At 30.9% G+C, this 22102-nt stretch overlaps 1 protein-coding gene across 12 annotated transcripts in view; it reads left to right on the top strand.

Moving 5' to 3' along the window:
- Pcdh15 (protocadherin related 15) overlaps positions 1 to 22102 on the top strand; it is a 1628869-nt gene that overhangs the window by 1155666 nt on the left and 451101 nt on the right. For all 12 annotated transcript variants that reach the window (XM_048807407.1, XM_048807408.1, XM_048807415.1 and 9 more), the window contains one exon: positions 341 to 496. In XM_048807407.1, the coding sequence (XP_048663364.1) occupies positions 341 to 496 (156 nt within the window). The remainder of the gene's footprint in view (positions 1 to 340; positions 497 to 22102) is intronic.

The following is a 22102-nucleotide window of genomic DNA, read 5'->3' on the forward strand; positions in this document are numbered from 1 at the left end:
ATTTTTATTAAAATTAGTTTATATCATTGCTTCTTTAACTTTTCTAGGGAAAAAAATTGTTTTATCACATCTCAGCATTAGTTTTATGGTTTTAAGCACCAGTAAAACCTGAAGTGTAGCACTACTTGAAGCCCTATATCTGAGATACAAAAGTAAGCAATGAAGTTATTGCAATTGTCCTCTCCAGTCTTTTGAATAATAGAAAGTCTGTCACGTTTTTAGATTATTCTAATTTGAAAATTATCAAGTATAAAAAATTGTATTGAATGAACATGTTTTGATAATGACGAGAAGTTTTGATTTCAGTTGGTTTTCACAAACTGTACCACCTACATTACAGCCACCAATGAACATCCACTCCATTGTGGTGCAAGTCCAATGCATCAACAAGAAAGTGGGCACCGTCATCTACCATGAAGTGAGAATTGTGGTGAGGGATAGGAATGACAACTCACCCACCTTCAAACATGAAAGCTACTACGCCACTGTGAACGAGGTCAGTTCCTGCCTGCTCTTTGTATCATTTTTGTTGATGGGTCAAACTAACTATATACTGTAAGTTTTTTTTTTTTAATAAGCTATTTCTTCATAATAATAGGCCTGTTTAGAAATACTAAGAAAACATTTTTAGGAATGGTATTTAGAAGAAATGTATTATGGGTGATTTTTGATTCACATTGCTATAGGAAAAGTTCAACTGACCCCCAAATTTTTCATTTTTGATCATCTTAGAAAATTTGGTGCCTGAATCTACTATATACTTACTGAAGCAAAGTAGGAGTTAGTAATTCTCATTGTATGGCACTGGTCTAATTATTTAGAGAGACAATTTTTTAAGCTTAAAAGGTATTGTCAATCACAAAGAAAGAAATGTTTTGTAGTGTTCTACCTCTGACTCTGGATTCAAGGTGGCCAAGGTGGCTAAACTGGAATGAAATATCTGAGATTCTGTTAATTTGAAGGTACTAATATAAATAACTACTGAATTCTTCTACAAAAATGCTGACCAAATTAGCAAACACCTTAAAAGCAATCTTCTTGCTTTTATTAGAGAGGACTTTTATTATTGTTATGTGTTGTTTGGGTTGTTTGTTTTCCCCTTTAACTAAAATCCATGAGCCAAGATGTGTCTTAACTTTAAAACAAACAAACAAACAAAAAACTGTTATTAATCTATTAAGTTTTGTTTAGTTCAATAAACCAGAAAATATTTTTAAAGCACTTCTAATGTCATTTATTATTTGTACTTTAGACACGTAGAAAAATAAATGGAATTAATATGATAATCCATATTTTAGCAGGTCATTTTTATCTCCAGGTTTTTTATTTTAAAAAATACATGCCTACTTTATAGGAGAAAAATCAGTATAATTTGGTCATTAAACATACTATAAAGCCTTTAATCTTTTCATTCCCTTTGAAATTAATTAAATATATTTTAGTTCAATATTTTTCTATTCATACAAAATTGGAGAAATTATGTTTCACATTAATTTTGGGATTTCCAAAATTATATTACTTAACAAACTAAAAACTCCTATTTTAAGTGGCTTGACCAGGACAAACTTCAGGTTAGTAAATACTGAATATATTAAAGACACTTTGAACAGGTTTCTGCAGTAATGACAGTTGCTAATTGATTACCCTGTAATTGGTTTTAGATACTTATAAATGGTTCCTTTTAGCATCTGAATTGCAGCCTTTAAATTAGATTTGGCTTTGTCTGCTTGAGGGTTAACTTCATTTGAATATAAATTGACAGGTGAAGTATGTTAGGCAACTCATTGGAAAAGCTGTTCTTACATCACTTTGATTGCTTCTGGATCTTTGACTATAGTTCATTTTTTCTTACAGAAACTTATAATGCTTAATTTAAATTTTAAAGCATCATTTGTTATTAGATTATTCTCACTCCCCTCTTTAACCTTTTCAGTGCCTTGTTGAAAAATAACCATTCTAATCATGTCACTGTACTCTTCAGCAATCCTGTACTTTCTCATTATGGTCAGAAAAAATACCACTTTTTTGGCATACCTTCAAGTTCTTGAATAATATCACCATTGTCAATATCTTCTTAATTTCACATTCTCTCTGACAATGTTCTATGCATCTCAGATGGACTTCCTCATATCCCAAGTTTCCATTTCTTGGGCTTTGCTCACACTGTTCATTGAGATCTTCCCTACCTTTCAATTCTCCCATTCATCTTTTATAATTTAACTTAGGACCTATTTTCCAGAAATTATCCCTCCCTGACTTTTCATAATTATCACTCTTCAATGCCTCCAAATTTCTACCATATCTGGATAAATGACAGAATGATAACATTCATGAACAAGTTAAGCATTTTATCTTAGTATTTTGAGAAGCACAGTTTCCTTTCCAAAGCTGTTTCTATGTGGTTGAACCCATATGTTCCTTGCAATGCATTTCCCTATAGCCATTTGAAGCAATTTTATCCCATGCATACCATAATTACAACTTCTAAGATTTTGCCCATATTGTCTCATATCTATTTTTGAAAAAAAATCAAAACTGTATTTAAACCTGAAAACAATCACAAGAAAAAATAAAATTCAATTTCTCTCATCTTATATTTAGTTGAGTTGTTCTTCCATAGTGATTGTTCTTAGTTTAATTAACTTGAATTTTTACAATATGCCTATAATGTCAAGTAAGGATTATAACAAGGTTTATAATTCCTTATTTATGAGAAAGACATAAGACATTATAAGTATTTTTATCTCTCAGGGTAATAGAAGACTCTCAATTAATTTTGGACTATTGTATCATTAAGTAATTAGACTGACTGTTTTGAAGAACAAATTACACAGTAAAATTCTGATCATTCTTAAGCCATTTGTGGAAGATAAATCTTTCCTGACAGTGATGCCTTTAATAATACATACAACCCACCCCCAAAAAAATATTTTTACATAATAATAAATATAAACAAGTAAAAATTCAAGCACCAGTTTAGTAAATCATTTATAGTAAACATCAGATTTTATTAAATTAAGAAGTATACTGAAAATGAAGAAATAGAGATAGTCAATATTAGCTGCCTTTCAAGATGTTTAACTAAAAGGAGAAGGAGAAATTGAGTGGTAGCCAGAAGATGAAATGAGGCTCAAGTTAGAATTTAAAGGAAGAAGAGAATAGAGGATATTTTAATACAGGCCAAATAACACATAAAAATTAACATTTCTTCCAGGTGCAATGGTGCAAGCCTGTAATCCCAGCACCTCAGGAGGCTGGGGCAGGAGGATTGCATGTTCAAAGCCAGCCTCAGCAAAATGGAGGTGCTAAGCAAATCAGTGAGAAACTGTCTGAGTAAAATACAAAAAAGGAATAGGGAAGTGGCTCAGTAGTCAAGTGTCCCTAAATTCAATTCCTGGTACCCCTCTCTACAAAAATTAACATTCCTAAAAACCAATTGTTGACTTGTTTAACATTATTTCATATGAAATTAGATATGTAAGGAAAGTACTTCAATGCAATAGAGACTATAAATGACAAAGCTACAGCTAGCCTCATAATCAATGGGAATCAACCGAAATAATTTTCTAAGACTACAAACAAAACAAGATTATACACTTTTACCACTCTTAAATTTAACATACAATTGGAAATTTTAGCCAGAAAAATCAGGCAAGAGAAAGGAATAAAGGGCCTCTAAATAAGAAAGGAAGAGATAATATTATTTCTGTTTTCAGATGACATGATTTTATATATAGAAAAACCTAAAGATACTACCAAAAAACCCTGTTAGAACTGACCAACAAATCCAGTAGGTTTGAAAGGTAAAAAATGAAAATGCAAAATCCTATAGCATTTTTATACAACATGATAAACTTGTTGGGGAAGAAATTAATACCATTTAAAATAGACACAAAAGTAATAAAATATTTAGACATAAATTCAAGGAAATTAAAATTTTAAAACCTCAATGAAAATAATTAAAGAAAACACAAAAAAGAATGGAAGAACCTCATATTCTCATTGATTAGAGGTATTAATATTTTACAAATGTCCATACTACCCAAGCAATACAAAGATTCAATACAATCATAAAATATGAATAATCTTCTTCACAGTATTTGTTATATTCTGTAAATCATTTGAAACCATAAACAAATCTGAGTACCATGAGCAATCTTGACCAAAGAGAATGAAGATGCAAATGTCATAATATAGGACCTCAAAAATATTACAAACCAAAAAACATTGTATTCACATTAAAACTGACATGTAGCATAATGATAGAGAATAGAGAACCTAGAATAAATCCAAAATATACCTTGAAGAAAATATAATCTCTTTAATAGATGGTGCTGGGGGAAACAGAAATCCATACATAGAAGAATTAAACTAGACCTCGTCTCTTATTATAAAAAAAAAAAAATCAACTACAAATGGACCAAAGGCCTAAAGGTAACACACAATATCAAATTACAAGAAGAAAACATAAGGGAAACAATTCAAGATGTCAGTATAAGCAATGATTTTTTTTTTATAATATCCCCAAATCACAGGCAATAAAAGCAAAAATTGATACATGAGACTATATCAAACTAAGAATCTTCTACACAGCAAAATAAAAAAAAACACAGTGAAGAGACAACTAACATAATGTGGTAAAATGTTTGAAAACTAACTGTCAAGGTATTATTTGTAGAATATACAAGAACTGCAAAACACTCAAAATCAAAAGAAAAAAGAACAAATTAATTCAAAATTTGGGAAATAACATGAACAGCCATTTCTCAAAATAATGTATAAGAAAAATGTTCAACACCACTAATCATCAGGGAAAAATTCAAACCTTAATGAGAATATTTTTTTTTCTACTTAGAATAGCTATAGTATAAAAGAAAATAATAATAATAATAATAATGACAACAACAACAAGGATGTGGAGAAATGAAAAATCCACACACTGCTAGTGGGAATGTGGATTAGTATAGTCACTTTGGATAAATTATAAACAAAACTACTTTATGATCTAACTGTCTCACTACTGGGTATAGATCCAACAGAAATAAAATCAATACATCAAATATTTGCCTATGCTGCCATGTTTGTTGCAGCACTATTCACTATAGCCAACTGACTATATGAAATAGACTAATGTGTCTATACATGAATGAATTGATAAAGAAAATATGGTATAATACACTCTCTCATTATTATTGAGTCTTACAATAATGGAATTCTATAATTCATAGCAAATGGACAGAACTAGAAGACATTATGTTAAAGTGAAACAAACCTGGCACAGAGAGACAAATACCATGTGTTCTCACTCACATGTAGAAGATTACAAAGCTGATTTTATAATAATTGCAAGTAGGATGCTGGTAGTTAAATTCTGGAAGGATAGTGGGGAGAAGAGAGAGACAAGTTGGATAACAAGTACCAAAATCCAGCTACTGTGTTCTACAGTTCACAAGAAGGTAGTGTCTGTTTTATGAGTAATTAGAAGAGAGGACTTTCAAAAGTTCCCGCCACAAGGAAGTGATAAGTGTTTAAGGGGATGGAAGGGCTAATTACCCTGAATTGACATTCCACACTGTGTACATGTATTAGATTATCACATTGTAACCCATGAACAGGTACAGTTATATGTCAATCAAAACAAAGGAAGTAAGTTTCTCTGGCTAGGGTCGGAGAGAGACAAGGTAAAAACTGAGGCAGAAGAAGAAATTAAAAAGAACTGAAGAATGAGAAAGACAGCCATGGTTGTGGGCTTTGAAGATGAATGGAGCTGTAAGCTTGGGAGTGCAACCAATATAACAGGCTGAGAAGAAACTTCATTGGGGCCCTATCCAGAGCTCAGTTCTCTTAGTCCTTAATGGCTAATTAATTATTTCAAGCCATAATTGCAGTGAGCTTGGAAACAGAACAGTAGACTCCTTGATTTCAGTGTGTTGAGAGCTACCAATGACTTCTGACTGAAATGTATGACAGCAAATAGTATGTTAAGTCACTTAAATTGTATTATTTTCTTATGGCAATAATATAAATGAATGTAAATGTGCTCTCAGTAACAGATAAAATAGCAAAAAAATACTGTAAGAAAATGAAAGATTGGAATAATGAAATTAGTAAAATTTATTTGTACCCAAGAACTACAGAGTTCATTCTTTTTAAGTACATGGACTATTTGCAACAATTCATTCAAAAAAACCTCTTGAGAAACATATCCTGAGGGTTGAAATTATACCAAATATATTTTATAAATACCATATAGCTAAGTTCAAAATAAAAAAAAGAAAACACATAAAACTTCCCATATATTTAGGAAAGGACATATGAATACATTATTTACAAATGGTGTCACTGAATCTGTAGAAACCCACAGTGTTTAGAGAAAAAGTATTACAATTTAAAGTGAGTTCACCAAGTTTGCTGGAAACAAAGACAATATATTTTAAAGGATTTAAAAAAATTAATAAACCAGCAACCAACAGAAACTGAATTTTTAAAGTGAACCACTGATCATAGTTTTTATCAAAATGGAGTTTTAATTATATCTATTTATTTTAAATTTAGTTGAAAGAAAAACAATACTTTCATATTTTGGTCAATATGTGGATTTCCCACAACATTGATACATTGCTGGTACTTTGGAAGTGTGTTTATAGTATATACAATAAAATGATCAAGTACAGATCCTATGACTCACAAATTCTACTCTTCTGTACCTACTGTAAAAAATTAGTGAATATGTCCACTGAAAAAAATGTATAGAAAGATGCATTGAAGATATAACATGGTAGCCACAAACTGGACACAATCTATTATGGTTTAGATATGAGGTATCCCCCAAATCTCACATATGATACAATACAAGAGGATTTGGAGGAGAAATGATTGGGTCATAGCCTTAACCTAATCACTGAATAAATCCCTGATGGGAATAACTAGAGGGAGGTGGGGTGTGGCTGGAGGATATGGTTCATTGGGGGAGTAGCTATGGGGCCTATATTTTGAATCTAGAGAGTGGAGTCTCTCTGCTTCCTGAACCTCATGTGAGCTACTTGCTTCTGCCATGTTCTTCTGCCATGATATTCTACCTCACTTGAGCCAGGAGGAATAGAGCTGGCCTTCTATAGATTAAGACCCCTGAAACTAATAGCCCTCCAATAAACTTTTCTTCCTTTATGATTGTTCTTATCAGATCATTTAGTCACAGTGGTGAAAAAGCTGACCAAAACACAATCCAAATATCCAATGATACTCAAGTCAGTTTACCATTTGTTAGTTGCATTTATCTTAAAAAAAAAAAAAAAAAACCACATTTTATTTTGTCTTCTCTGGGGTCAATTTCTCATGTGATAATGAGACTATTAAAATACTTACATTATAAGGTTTATTGACTATATCTATTAAATAAAAAGTAAAATAATCCCATTGTTTTCTAGTGTAGAAGACTCGCATGTCTTGTAATTATTTCAATGGACATCTGAAGATGTTTTTCTTTATACCATATATCTACATCTGGTATAATATATGTATTTGCTTCCTTCATAATGTCTATCTCTTTAGAATCAAATCTACAGTAAAGCTTGCAATGTTTTCATTGAGTAAAAGAGTATGTGACACATTGTAGAAGTTCTATAATATAATTAACAGGGAATTATGAATTGCACAATCTTGAAACAGAAAAATATTACTTAACATTCTTATTTAGTCTGATAGTGGCTGAGAAAGAGTGAGAGAGAAAACAAGTTTGTTTTAAGTTAAATTCTGAATGAAGTTCATATGTGGTAAAATTTTTAAAGAAATAAATAAATGCTTTTTGGAACATTGTAATACACAGTTCAAAACAACTGTGGTGACAAACAAAAAGAAACTTTTTTCAATATTTGGTAAATATGAACTATATGAATTATGATCCTTTTACATAACTCCTGGGGGAAATTATATATTTATTTATGATAGAACTATTATACCACTTGAGAATTTTTACCCTACTTTTCATGTCCCAGAAAAACTAAGATCATATTGATTAAGCAACATTAATATGAGTCCCCTTTGACCAAATGTCCCTTTTGTTTTCTTTATGAAATTTTTCTACACATACAGCTTTATGAGACTCAATACAAATGGTCCTGAGAGCTTCACAGTCAGTTTAATAAATCTGTGTTTGATCAAGTTCTATTTCTTTTAGTTCTTAACAACATGAAATGTTAAAGGATGCCTCATAAATCCAAATTTAAAATGCCATTTACAATTTAGAAAGGTGACTGTTAGCAGATGAAGTAACCTTGGGTTTGAGAATAATCAAATTGCTTAATAGATATTGACATTACAATTATGTTACAAACTTTTTATTTATAATAATTTTAGTATTTATTTTCATACTCCTTAGGGATTAGAAATAATCATAAGGCCTGAACTACATACCAGACCAATTTTTCACTTTTTTTTATCCAAAATCTGTTTATAGTAAGATTGTTGTATAAATGTTCTAGTCAATTTAGTGGTATCATCTGTCCTAATATTAGAAGAAATAAAGGAGACTATCATGATCATTTAATTTCAGTTGTTATCGATATTTAAGGGCATTGTGTGGCAAGCAAAGTCAAATTGTGTTTTTTTCTGAAATAGCTCATTTAAAACTTACACAAATTATAAATACACTTAAACTACGTGTGTTTATTGTTTTCATATTACAGATGAGTAAGTGTAGGTATAGTGAAGAATTTATTAATTTACTTAAGATTTCATTGTTAATAAGGAACAAATCTAAGCCAGAAATCAAGGGAGACTCATTTTAAAACCAGGAGCCTTATCACCACATTGTATAAACATATTAGGCAAGAGAATGATAGAAATAAGATACATGGAGAAGATTCCATGAAATTTTAAAAATTTATGTTTCTGCCCCCATGTCTTAAAATAATGTTTTCTGAAAGAGTGAATAATTAAGATCATTTATATGAGTACATATTAATGCTAACTTCAAAAACAAGTTGCAGTTGTTCGCTTGGTCTAAATTTCACCTTGATTCACAGTTTAGTAAACTAGCCAAGCACTGGGTAGAGTGTTTATAAGAAAAGAGAACAGTCTTTAAATCCTTGTCACCTAGGTTCTGATATTAGAATAATTGTTTCTTATCTATATAATCATGGAAAAATCATTAATTTATACTAGCCTTAACTTCCCCTACAAACAATTAATAGTCATGTTTGTAGGATAATTGAAAATTAAAGCATATAGAGAAGGCAAAGTGAGACATCTTGGCCGGTATTGAATGGTAACAAAAATTTCATCTTCTATTGAGCAATTTCCACTTTCACCCAACTATGCTTCCCAGCATATTAATTCGCAAATGTACCTGAATATTTTTACTCATGAAGCATTTATTTCTGATGAAATTATTTATTCAATTTTATTTTTATTTCTACTACCTTCTTTTTTTATGATAGATAACTGTATGGCACAAGATCATTAAAATATCACTGCTAGCAATTTAATTTTTTTAAAGCATTTTAAAAATGATAAGCATATGATAAAATGAAAAAGTTAAATCCTCTACACACACACACACACACACACACACACACACACAACATATACCAATGGGCACCTTAAAACTTTAATAAATCAACAAACGTTCTATCTATTTTTCATTCTCTTTAGACTTTGTGAGATTAATAACCAGAAAACTCTCTTTGATGCTCAGGAGGGAACACTATAAAATGATTTTTATATATGACATAATGACTATGGAATACAGAGTAGATTATAGGATGCTCATAGCATCAAATCTGGATGGATAATAAAACAAGATTTTAAAAATATAAGAAGATATTATATATTACATATGTTTTAAATACATATAAAACCTTTAATAACTTCTGTATAAAATTTTCAAAAGTTCATAAAGATATCTATAATGTAATGAAATGACACGCATCTCAAGATGGCATTCCATAGGGGTTATTTTATATTTGTAGGAATCATGTGCTTATGTAATTAGGAATTTTATTTTACTCTGCTTTAAATGCTATTATGCTTAATTCTCCTGACATGTCTCCTGACATTCTAAACATGTCCTGCAAAAGTATCTTATTATACCGTGCTTAATTCAAAAAACTACTGGGCTCTAAAATCTTTTAGATTTATTTTTAAATTTTAAAATAATGATTAAAATATTTTAATGATCTTATCAATCTGTAGGAACTAAAAGTTGAATTTTAGTCAAATTAAAACACAAAACTGCATAAGAATCTTTTTCTTTTGGTTTCTCTATTTAAGATACTTAATTTTCCCCCCATTTTTGTTGTTGCATTATAGATGTATGTATTGATGGTATTTTTTGTTACATATTTACATGCACACAATATAACAACACACTTTGGCCAACATCACTTCCCAGCAATTACTCCTCTCTTCCTGCCTCCTAACCCTTAGTCCTCTTCCCTCTACTGATCTCCCTTTGATTTTTAGGAGTTCCACCACCACCTTTGCTTTTCTTTTTCTTCTATAGCTTCTACATATGAGACAAAACAGAACCCAACTTTATGGCTGAATAAAGCTCCATTGTGTATATTTACCACATTTTCTTTATCCATTCATCCACTGATGGCCATCTAGGATGGCCATTGTGAATTTTGTTCCTATAAATATGGGTATTCAAGAGTACATACCAAGAATGCTATAGTTGAGATATATGGTGGATCAAGGCTTAATCTTTTGAGGAGATTCCATACTGATTTTCATAGTAGCTGTAGTAATATACAGTCCTACCATCAGTGTACAAAAAGTGTTGCTTTTTCTTCACATCCTCTCCAGCATTTATTACTATTTGTTTTCTTTATGACTGCCATTTTGACTAGTATGAGAGGAAATCTTGGTGTAGTTTTTATATCATTTTCCTAATTGCTAATGATGTTGAATATTTTTTTCTGGTATTTGTTGGCCATTTGTATTTGTTCTTTTGAGAGTTGTCTGCTTATTTTCCCATTAATATTGGGTCATTTGATTTTTGGTTTAAAGTTTTTTAGCTCTGTATATATTCTAGATATTAACCCTCCATCCAAAGAGTAGCAAGCAAAGATTTTCTCTTATTCTGTAGGTTCTCTCTTCATATTCCTACTTGTTTCCTTTGCTGTGCCATTTATGAACTCTTGGCATTATTTCCTGAGCTTTAGGTGTCCTATTTAGAAAATCACTGCCTGCGCCTAAAAGGTGAAATATTGACCCTATGTTTTCTTATAGGAGTTGCATAGTTTCTGGTCTTTGATTGATTTTGAGTTAATTTTTGTGCAGTGTGAGAGATGAGGATCTAGTTTCATTTTTCCCCATATGGATAATCAGTTGTCCTAGTACCAATTTTTTAAAAGGCCATCTTTTCTACAATGTGTGTTTTTGTTACATTTGCCAAGGTCAGATGACTGTATCTGTGTGGGTTTGTCCCTGTGTTTTCTATTCTATGCCACTTATTTACGTATGTGTTTTTATGCCAGTACCATGCAATATTTGTTACTATAGCTCTGTAGTATAGTTTGAAGTCAGGTATTGTGTTGCTTCTAGCATTGCTTTTTGGGCTTAAAATTGTTTGCTACATTTTGGGTATATTAGTCCCAATACATTTTAGAGGACTATTTTTTCTAGTTCTGTGGAAAATGTCATTGATATTTTGTTGGGGATAGCATTAAATCTGTATATTGTTTTTGGTAGTATGTCCACTTTAAAAATATTAAATCTGCCTATTCATTAACATGGAAATTCTTTCCATCTTCTGAGGTCATCTTTAATTTCATTCTTCAGTATTCTTTTTTTAATATTTATTTTTTAGCTTTAGTTGGACACAATATCTTTATTTTTTGTTTTTATGTGGTGCTGAGAATCGAACCCAGTGCCTCATGCATGCTAGGCAAGCGTGCTACCACTTGAGCCACTTCCCCAGCCCCTCATTTTTCAGATTTCTATAGTTTTTACTATTGAGGGCTTTCACTTTCTTGGTTAGGTTTATTCCTAGGGTTGGTTGGTTGGTTGGTTTTTTGAGGCTATTATGAATGGGATTGTTTTTCTGATTTATTTTACAGCAGGTTTATTGTTAAGATACTTTAATTTTTTTAATGAAGAGTTGGTTCACTGAACATTAGGTTCATAAAAATAAAATGTTCATAAAATAAAAGCTTTTTGATCATTAAAAATATTATATACATTTTTATAAATGATATGTTAAAGTCCTGAACTTTGTAATAATAAAAATTTTAATGAAAATGGTTTACTATTATATTTTCAATAATATATTTGAATAATATCAGAAGTATTTATAGCTAAGTAATATTTTAAAAGAATGATAGCGTTATCCTCTATTCCCCATGAAGTTTCCCCATTGTTAACATATTTGTGTGGTACGTTTTTAAATAAAGCAAAATTTATACATTATGATTAACTTAAATCCATAGTTCATTCAGATTTCCTTAATTTTTAACTTACATACTTTTCTTGTTCTAGGATCCCATCTGGAATGCCATATTATATTTAATCACCATGTTTCTTTCTTTCTTTTTTTTAATGTTCTAGATCATAATAGTCTTTATTTTGTTTGCTTTTAATGATTTTGGCAGTTTTGAGGCGTACTGGTCAGATAAGCTTTCCTTATAATATACATATGTATATGTGTATATATATATATATCAAATATATAACATATACATATTTTGTACTTTTTATTGCCTAAGTGTATGAACATTTATAATAGATATTTAGTATAAATACATAATTACTTATTCTTTTACCAACGAGCTGTGAATTGAATAATTGAAACCCCTTGTAGTCTTAGCAATTGAATATGTATTTACTAAAAATGAGAGCACTCTTCTACATATCCATTGTATGCAATCAGTAAATTACATTAATTAATACAATATTACTACCTAGAGATGCCATTCAAATGTGCTGAATTTTCAGATAATATCATATGTAGGTCAATGATTCAATTTGGGATCACAGGTTACATTTAGTTGTCATGACTTTCTAAATCCAATTTTAGTAGTTCTAGTATCAATCTTAGCTGTTTCTCAGTGTTTTCTTGGCTTTCATGACCTTAAATTTTTTAGGGAAAGGAAAGATTATGGACTATATCTAACTGTGGGTTCACCTGTTGCTACAAAAGGTGATGCCATGACCAATCTTCACTATGTGTAACACACAAGACACAATGCCAATTTGTTCCATTGTTAGTGTTTTAGTCAGCTTTTGTGCCACTGTGACTAAAAGATCCAACCAAAACAAATGTAGTGGAAGAAAAGATTTCTTTAGGGGCTCACAGTTTCACAGTTTCAGATGTGATGTCTTAGTCCATAGAAGGCTGACTCCATTCCTCAGGTTGAGGCAGGACATGATGGCAGAAGACTAAGGCAGAGGAAAACAGTTCACATGAAGATCAGAAAGATGATGTGAAATGTATACCCAACAGCCACCTGCCAATGAACCACGTCCTCTAGTCACACCCCACCTATGTCCAGTTACCACTCAATTAATCCCGTCAGGAATTAATCACTGATTGGGTTAACTCTTAACAACCTAATCATTTCTCCTCTGAATCTTCTTGCATTGTCTCACATGTGAGCTTTTGAAGGACATCTCACATCCAAACCATAACAGTTAGTAAATATAGCCTTTATCAGTTCTCCAAATTGATCCACCACTGACATTACTAAAAATTGTACTTAATAATTAATGAGTGTTAAAGCTATTCTGTGGGAAACCATTTTAAGGATCTATAAATATCTTGTTTCTCTTCAAACTCATGACTATTATTTTTATTAAGGATTTACAAAATATTAATTTATTAAAAAGTAACTGAAGAAAATATAAATCATAGTGATTGTACATGTGTTCTTTATCTTTGCTTCTGATGTACTTATTGATTTAATACATTTTCAGGCTTTATGCAATGTTCTACCAGTAAATATGTGATTATTAATAGACATATTAAAATAATGAAATCAGGGTGAATTTGGAATTTATAAAATAATTTACTTTTTGAGAAACAAAGTTGTTTTCAGTAGTGACAATTATTTCAAATGATATTTCTAAAGTGTTGATAGTTAAGTTGAGGTTCTCTTTCTCTAAACTACCTCAAAATTATTAATCCCTTAGGCCAATAAATTTGTTTATTTATTTATGTACTTACTTATGATGCTAGGTATTAAACCCAGAGGCACTTAACCACTATACCACATCCCCAGCCCCCTTTTTAAATTTGTTTTTTAAATTTTGAGACAGATTCTTGCTAAGTTACTTAGGACCTCACCAAGTTGCCAAGGCTGGCCTCAAACTTGTAATCTTTCTACTTCAGTTTCCTAAGCCCTGTGATTAAAAGCATGCACCATTGTTTCTGGATAATAGTTTATCTTTGATAGAATATATGTTCCAAATTGTATCAATTCAGATTAGCTGTAAAACATATGCTGTTATATGCTAATTTTGTTTCTTCTTTCATTCCCCTTATCTCAAAAACCTTATTAATTAATTTGGCTCATAAATTATCATAGATTAAGAGTATAATTTAATTATTGTGAGTTTTCAATAATATATTTCACAGTGTTTAAGAAGGAATCCTTTGATATCAGACAATCTGTGCCATAGACCTACACACCAATCATTGGACTTATGAGATTAGGCCTAAACTGTCATAGCCCATTATTTCTTAACTAAAGTTAATATAATAATAACAAATGATATAAATTTATATTAAGGATTATAAGAGATAATGCTTTTAAGGTACTTAGTATAGGAACTGACCAACTTTTCTTGCAGGTTACCCCAGTCTTGGAAATATTCTTTAAAAACAGTCATGTATCTGAAAAACAAATAGTCCCCACATAGCAAATTCAAGATTGAGACTCCAGCTTTTTCTCACAATGATGAAATTTTATTCTCTCTTATGTATCCTTTTTTTTTTTAACTTTTCCTACCTAGTTCTGTCAGTTTGGTGTCTTTGTTTCACATTTCATAAATATTGTGCCATCTTCCATTTAATATGTATTTTTGAACATTTGTTCTTATCAAAGTCATTCTGGCAGAAAAGGAAGCATAACAATGTGATTTCATACAAGATTTTAAGTATTTTTATATGTTTTGCAAATGTTTTCATTAAATATCCAGTATTTATAATTCTCAGATATTTATAAATTAAGGGTAGAATTAGTAATTTTTCACATAAATTATATACACTTTTTAGAAACATAGCCCATGGAATTTACTAGAAAGTAAGGGCATTTCCCATTCACAGAATTTCCTTGAATGGACAGTTTTTGTATTTAATTTACAGCTTAGAAAGCATCTCAAGGAAGAAATAGGACATATCTGCTATTAGAACTGATGAATTCAGTTGAGTTGCTAAAAAATCAACATACAAAAACAGGGAAGAAATTGAAACTGCAAATAAACCAGAAATGAAAAGTAAAATACAATATTCTTACTCAAAATGTTCACAAATTAAAAAGTAGTCCTCATACAGGAGAGATATGGAAAGGCAAAGGGAGGGGTGATGGATAAAAGTTAAATAACAGGCTCCAAAAAAACTGCTGGAAATGAGTCCATTCTGGTCTCTAAGTGCAGTAGGGTAACTAGGGTAACTGTTGCTTTTATTAACATATGATATATTTCAAAATAAGTAGAAGAATATTAAAGCTCCCAACACATAGAAATGATTAACTTTTGAGGAAATGAAAGTACTATTATACTGACTCAAACATTTTGCATTGTATCAAATTATTATACTCTACAGAATAGAGATATACAAATATTATCTGAATAAAAATAGATAATATGTTGATATTTTCAATAAATAATTGCAAATGAAAATTTAAAAATATAAACAAAACAAGAAAATAAAGCTAGACACAAAATAGTATAAATTATGGCAGACCAAGAACAGGAAAAATAGCTAAATTGATTGAAAAAAAAAAGTGGATGATAGTCTCTGAAAGACAGAGGGAACGTTATGGAATGAGAGAAATATTATTCATTTTGTTTAAGGTGGTTTTTACATGGGTGTGTATAATGTAAAGACCACCTTAAACAATCTGAATATCTAAAATGTGTTTTATTTTACATAAATTTTATTTCAATGACTTAGTATTACCTTGACTAAAGTACCTCATTTTTTTGTTTTCACTTTGACTTTATTAAATTACTACAAGATAGCTTCTACTGAATGTGAATTCAATGATGAGTATTATTAATGATCAATTCTAGAAGATTTAAAACCGAATTCAACTGGAGTTAATTTGTACAAATGCTTGAGTAAAACAAACATTGTATTGAAGAGTTAATGTGAAACCAACATTATGATCATAAAAACATTGATTTGGCCTATAAATTATTATAGATTCAGAGATGATATAATTTAATTATTGTGAGAAAAATTAAAGTTCAGTCATTTCCTGCTAATTACTGCCTGTTTAAAAATTCAACTCTGAATTTCACTGGTAGAAATTCCCTGGATTTCAAATTTGTCAATGTTTCTGATGCATATTTTTAAGTCAGGGATGATTTGTAAGTAGAATTCATAAAGTTATTTTATTGGGGGATGAAGTCAAGGAATGAAGTATAGTTGAGGATGAGTCTTTTCAGACTTGAAAAGATAATTATTATGGTAATGATCATCATACCATGCAATGTAATTGAGAGGATCCTAAAGGTACCTGTAGAGGAGAAAAGAAAACAATGTCTAATCATTTGAAAAATAGGTCAATTTTCTGGAAGTACATAAATTAGTGTTTAGAAATTTTCAACAATTTGTATAATGATTATGGGAGCACTGTGAGTAATCTTCAAAGGATCATGGAGTATGATTGAAGTACCAGAGAATTGTATGGCCTGTATTGCAGCTAAATCAGCAACTGTTCTTCCACAGAATGCCAAACAGTGGGTACATAGACCTAGATCAGTCAGAATCCTGGGAATCTAATCCTTACTTCTTACAAACCAAGTATACAATTATACTTCTTCTCTGAAAAGAAAATAGGGTCAAGGATATATTAATCAGAGTTCTTAAGAGCAGAAAAAAAGAACCAGTATTTTATACAAATACACATATACACATACACAGTGTGTCTCATTATCCTTAGGGAATTGTTTCCAGGACACCCAGCAAAAACCGAAATCTACAAATGCTCAAGTGATAATGTATTTAAATATAATTAATGCATATCTTCTAATTTAAATTATCTCTAGATTTTTATAATATTTATGAAATCTGCATACATTATAAATACTTTTATACTTTATTGAGTCAGGAATAATGACAAGGAAAAAAGTCCATGCATGCTCAACACAGACACAAACATTTTTTTTTCCCAAAATTTTCCATTCACAGCTAATTGGAGCCACAGATATGTAACTCTCAGATATAAATGGCTGACAGTATCTATATCTATTTTTATCTGTATCTACCTCTACATCTATATCTATCTACCTGTTAATCTGAGAAAGAGAGAAAAAGAGAAGATCTATTCATTATAAGGAACTGGCATATGCAATCGTGGAGGTTAAAAAGTCCCAAAGTCCAGTTGGCAAACTGGATACCTGGGAAAACCAATGGTACAATTCTGGCCTGAGTCTGTAGACCTGAAAAACAAGAGATTTGATAATTAAAATGCCAGTCAGAGGGCAGGAGGAGGTGATGTACTTGTTCAAAAAGTCAAACTGAGTAAGAAATCTCTCCCTTACTCAGTATTTTTTTTTCTTGTTAGGACTTCAATAAATTGGATGAGGCCTGCCCACACTGGGGAATGCAATTAATCTACTTTATTCAGACTATTTTTTCAAGGGATAATCCCACTCAGAACACTCAAATATATACTCAGAAGAATGCTTAGCTAAATATCTGGGCACTGCATGGCTAAGTTGATACTAAAAATTAATTATGCTCTTAGTGTCCTGGGGCAAAGGCCCCAGTCCCAGTGGTTCCAAAAGGCCAGTCTTGGTCACCCATCTCAATACATCAATCAAAGAGACAATTAGTGAAGAACCATAGGAAACAATCTATAATCAGCATGACCATTCTAGAAAGAAGAGGTTAGGGGTACAATGACCAAAGATCTGTTTTCAAGAAAGTGATAAAAACTTTGAGGTTTTACATAAAAGAAGAAAATAGGCAAGGGTTAAGGGCTTGCATGGCTGGAAGTTAGTTAGCTGGTAAATTAGGTTATGTTGGTCAGACCATGATCTGGTTGGTCATTATCTTAGGAAATGTTTTGCGGAGCTCTGGGATGGTCATTATTATTTAAAGGAGCTCATTGGTTCCATGATGGAATGACTGTGGGGGCAGTTCATTTCCATCATGGGATGATTATTCCTGCCTGGGGGTGGGGGCAATTTCATCTTGGATGATGTTTACACACACTTGCAGGAGAAGTTTCAGTCTCTTGTCATCAGGATGTTTGTAGACCAGGCCTGTTGTTTCCTGGAATCCAATGTAAATCCAAAGAAGAAAGGTGCTGGGGCAGGGGAGGGGGGCAACATTAAAAATGGAGTCAGGGAGTCAGAGAAGGTCAAAAGGAATTGTTGAAGTCAGTGACTGACCCCTCCTTCATTAAAGAAAAAAAAAAAGTTGAACTCATGCCATACAAATGCAAGATACAAATTATAAAATTGAGATCTCATTTTTAATTAAACAGGAAGGTATCTCCAGTTTTACTAGTAGCAATAATTGTACAGAATATCATCATCTGTTGCATTTTCTTGAGAGATTAATTGGCATGAAATGGTTGTGTAATACTATAAATTGTATAAATAATATTGAAAATTGAAAAACTAATGAGCATTTGACAAATAATCCTGTTTCACTAAAGGTAGTACTCTCATTTGATAATGTCTATCAGTAAAAATATAGTACCTGCTGTCTTGATAACAATCTGTCATTAAGTCATTATTATATGATAAACATCATGTAATGCTTAGTTCTATCTCAGTTTATTTAAATACCCATGACCCTTCAGATGCTCTCTCTCTTTTTGTGTGGAAGGGGAGAGGACCAGAACACTTGGATTCTTGAAGAAACATATTAGTAACTAGCATCTCATCAATTGCATTTTAAATAAACCTTTCAGGATAGCTTTTTCTTAAGCAAGTTTCCAAAACTAGATAATATTATTTTTATGAATTTTTTTCCAGTTGAAATGATATTATTTAAATTACTTTATTATACATAAAAATACTCCTCAAATTTTATAGCAAGCATATGTAAGAAGATCAACTTTGCAGATTTACTACCAGAAATTATACAACACATAGAAATGTCAGAGGATCATTACTACCCACCTATACAGTGGTGTTGATGACACAGACATTATTGAATCAGCAAGTATATACATTTAACACAGTATGATGATTTTTAAAGTGTTTTCTATCATTTATTCTTCTCAATATTTTATTTAAACTTAACAATATAACATTTATTTGCTAAATACAAAGTTGTTCTATTTGAATTTGCTTGCTACTATATCCTCTTATATTTTATTTACTAAAATTCTACACATTTTCTTCAAAGAAAAGTAGCAAGAACACAGCAAGAACTATCTTCATATGGGCTCTGCATGATTTTCTTCATGGAAGCAGAGAAATAAGCATAAATTTTGTTGGAACTGAGCTGCCAGACCCCAGCTCAGCCTATTGCAGACTAAAACTTAATGAATGGGTAGGAGTTTCTTTTAAAAAGAGGTTTCTCAAGGTGCTGGGAAAAGCCAAACAAGGGATATGAAACAGTGTTCTGATATCATGACCTTATGATGGGTTTATTGTATTAAAATGTGAAGAAATGATGATAATTTTCAGTCTCAAAAATGAAATACTACATACAAGTGTGAAAAAAAAATTTTGAGTTTCTATTGTTCAGCCAGTTTCTATGTTAATTGCTATGAGAGATAAAAGAAAAAAATAAAATATTGTCTAAAGTTAAAGAGTTGTGGTGTACAAATAGCAGTCTCTGTGGACAGATTCTTTTTATTTCTCTTTATTTAATACTTTGTTAGTTATGCAAAAATTGTCCTGGTGTATGTCCATTTAGCTATGTGCTTTCTGTCACTTCTTTTAATGTATTTTTTTGCTGTCATGTTAGTTAGCAGTTTTGAGATATAGCACTTAGGAGATGTTACCTACTAAACATGGGGTAGGTCTTGTTGTGCAGTTTTCTTACAGTAGAAAGTAGATCTGAAAGATATGAGTGACACATTAGAACTCCTTTCAAATGTTGCTGGTCAATTGCCTTCTTTCAGAAGTTTAGTGTGAAGAAAATACGGCAAAGAAAAATACTTAATATGACTTTATTAGTAAGAACATTCCATATTTAGCTACAAGTCTTTACTATCTCTCCTAATTTTATTTTTCTTTACTAGTTGCTGTAATGAAAACTCTATTTTAAAGGGAATGCTCTTATAAATGATGCCCTACTGTGATACCAATTTCATGTTTATTTTATACTGGCATATTATTCCTTGGAATTTTTTCTACATTTTGTGGTTTTCAAAGAAATTCATAAGGATATATATATATATATATACATATATATATATATATATATATATACACACACACACATATGTGTATATATATATGTATGTATTTTAGTAAGTTGATGTTCTCGGTTTTTATTTTTATTTTTTGCATTTGTTTCATATTAAGTGGGAAGTCCAGGGATGTTGTACCTTTGTGATTAAATAGCATATTTGTCATTTCAAAAATATTTTCTATATTTCTTGCTATGTCTGGTTGAATCAAAATGCATTTTTTGAAAGTTCCTTAAAAATCACTATTTTATGTCCAAAATTTTGCTTAAAAATTTAAGACTGACTAGAAAAAAAAGTCATTTTGATAGATAAGAGGGATAGAAATTCCAACACTAACACTATATTGAGTATACAACATATTTAGAATGCATTATGCCACATATTGTGCTAGACCATTTACCTATATTTTATTTTTAGTTCTCCCACATGGACATTAGAAAATCGAGAACAAAATTGGGTTGATACAAACAAAGGAAGAGGAAACATGTACTAGAAAAACAAAAAAAAAAATGTTGACTACAGTATTTTGTTGTTTGCTTAATTTTTTGTTAAAGAAAATTTTAAGCATACACAAAGGTCAATGCTCATTATTCAGCTTCAAGAATTATCAGCTCTGGACAAACTTGTTTCATTCATATCCCCTACCCAGTAAGATTTTGAAGCAAATCTTAGACATATCATTTCATGTAAAAACATTTCAGTATTTATATTCAAATTATAAGGACTCATATTAAGTCTTTCAATTAAGGACTAGTGGAAATATAACATAGTAGCAAAAATTAAAGACATCATAATTATTTACCTCAGTGAATTCTCCAAAGCAAACTCCTAAGTATTACCACAAATCTGCTCACAAATGGAGCTACTGTCAGATCTTAGGAAGGATACCTTCTACAGTCACTGAACCCTTACAAAGGACAGCCTCATGTCTCACCCTAGTATAGTTGTGAACACTAGTATAAATGCAATCATGCAGCATGAATTCTTTTTTATGTCAGTATTATTTTTCATCACTATGTTCATGACTATACACTGATACTGTAGCAATATAATGATCGATAGTATAAATATTCTTCATCTTGTATAGAGCTACTCAATTGTTGATAAACATTTCAGTTATTTGTATATTTGGGATATTAAGAACATATGCCTAGGTATAATCTTCTGTAGAACTTTTCAGTTCACATGTACATATTCTTGTTTGATGAATACAAAAATAATTTTTAAGAGAAAATTTTGAGTCATATGTGTCCTTTTAGAATAGTAGATATCACCAAAGACTTTTCTAAAGTAGCTAGGTAAATTGATTCATGCTTGTAGTATAACAGAGTTACATTTGTTCTACCATAGTGTTTTCCTTATAATTAGTTTTAGTCAGTCTAATGGAGACATAGAGATGTTCTATTGGATTTTAATTAGAATTTTCTAATGTTTTAAAAAGTAGCATTTCTTGGTTGGGTGCCATGGTCCATTCTTGAAATTCCAGTGGCTCAGGAGGCTGAGGCAGGAGGATTGCAAATTCAAAGCCAGTCTCAACAACTTAGTGAGACCCTGTC

This window comes from Marmota marmota, unplaced genomic scaffold (genome assembly GCF_001458135.2).
Source record: "Marmota marmota marmota unplaced genomic scaffold, marMar, whole genome shotgun sequence".
In the NCBI taxonomy this organism is placed as follows: Eukaryota; Metazoa; Chordata; class Mammalia; order Rodentia; family Sciuridae; genus Marmota; species Marmota marmota.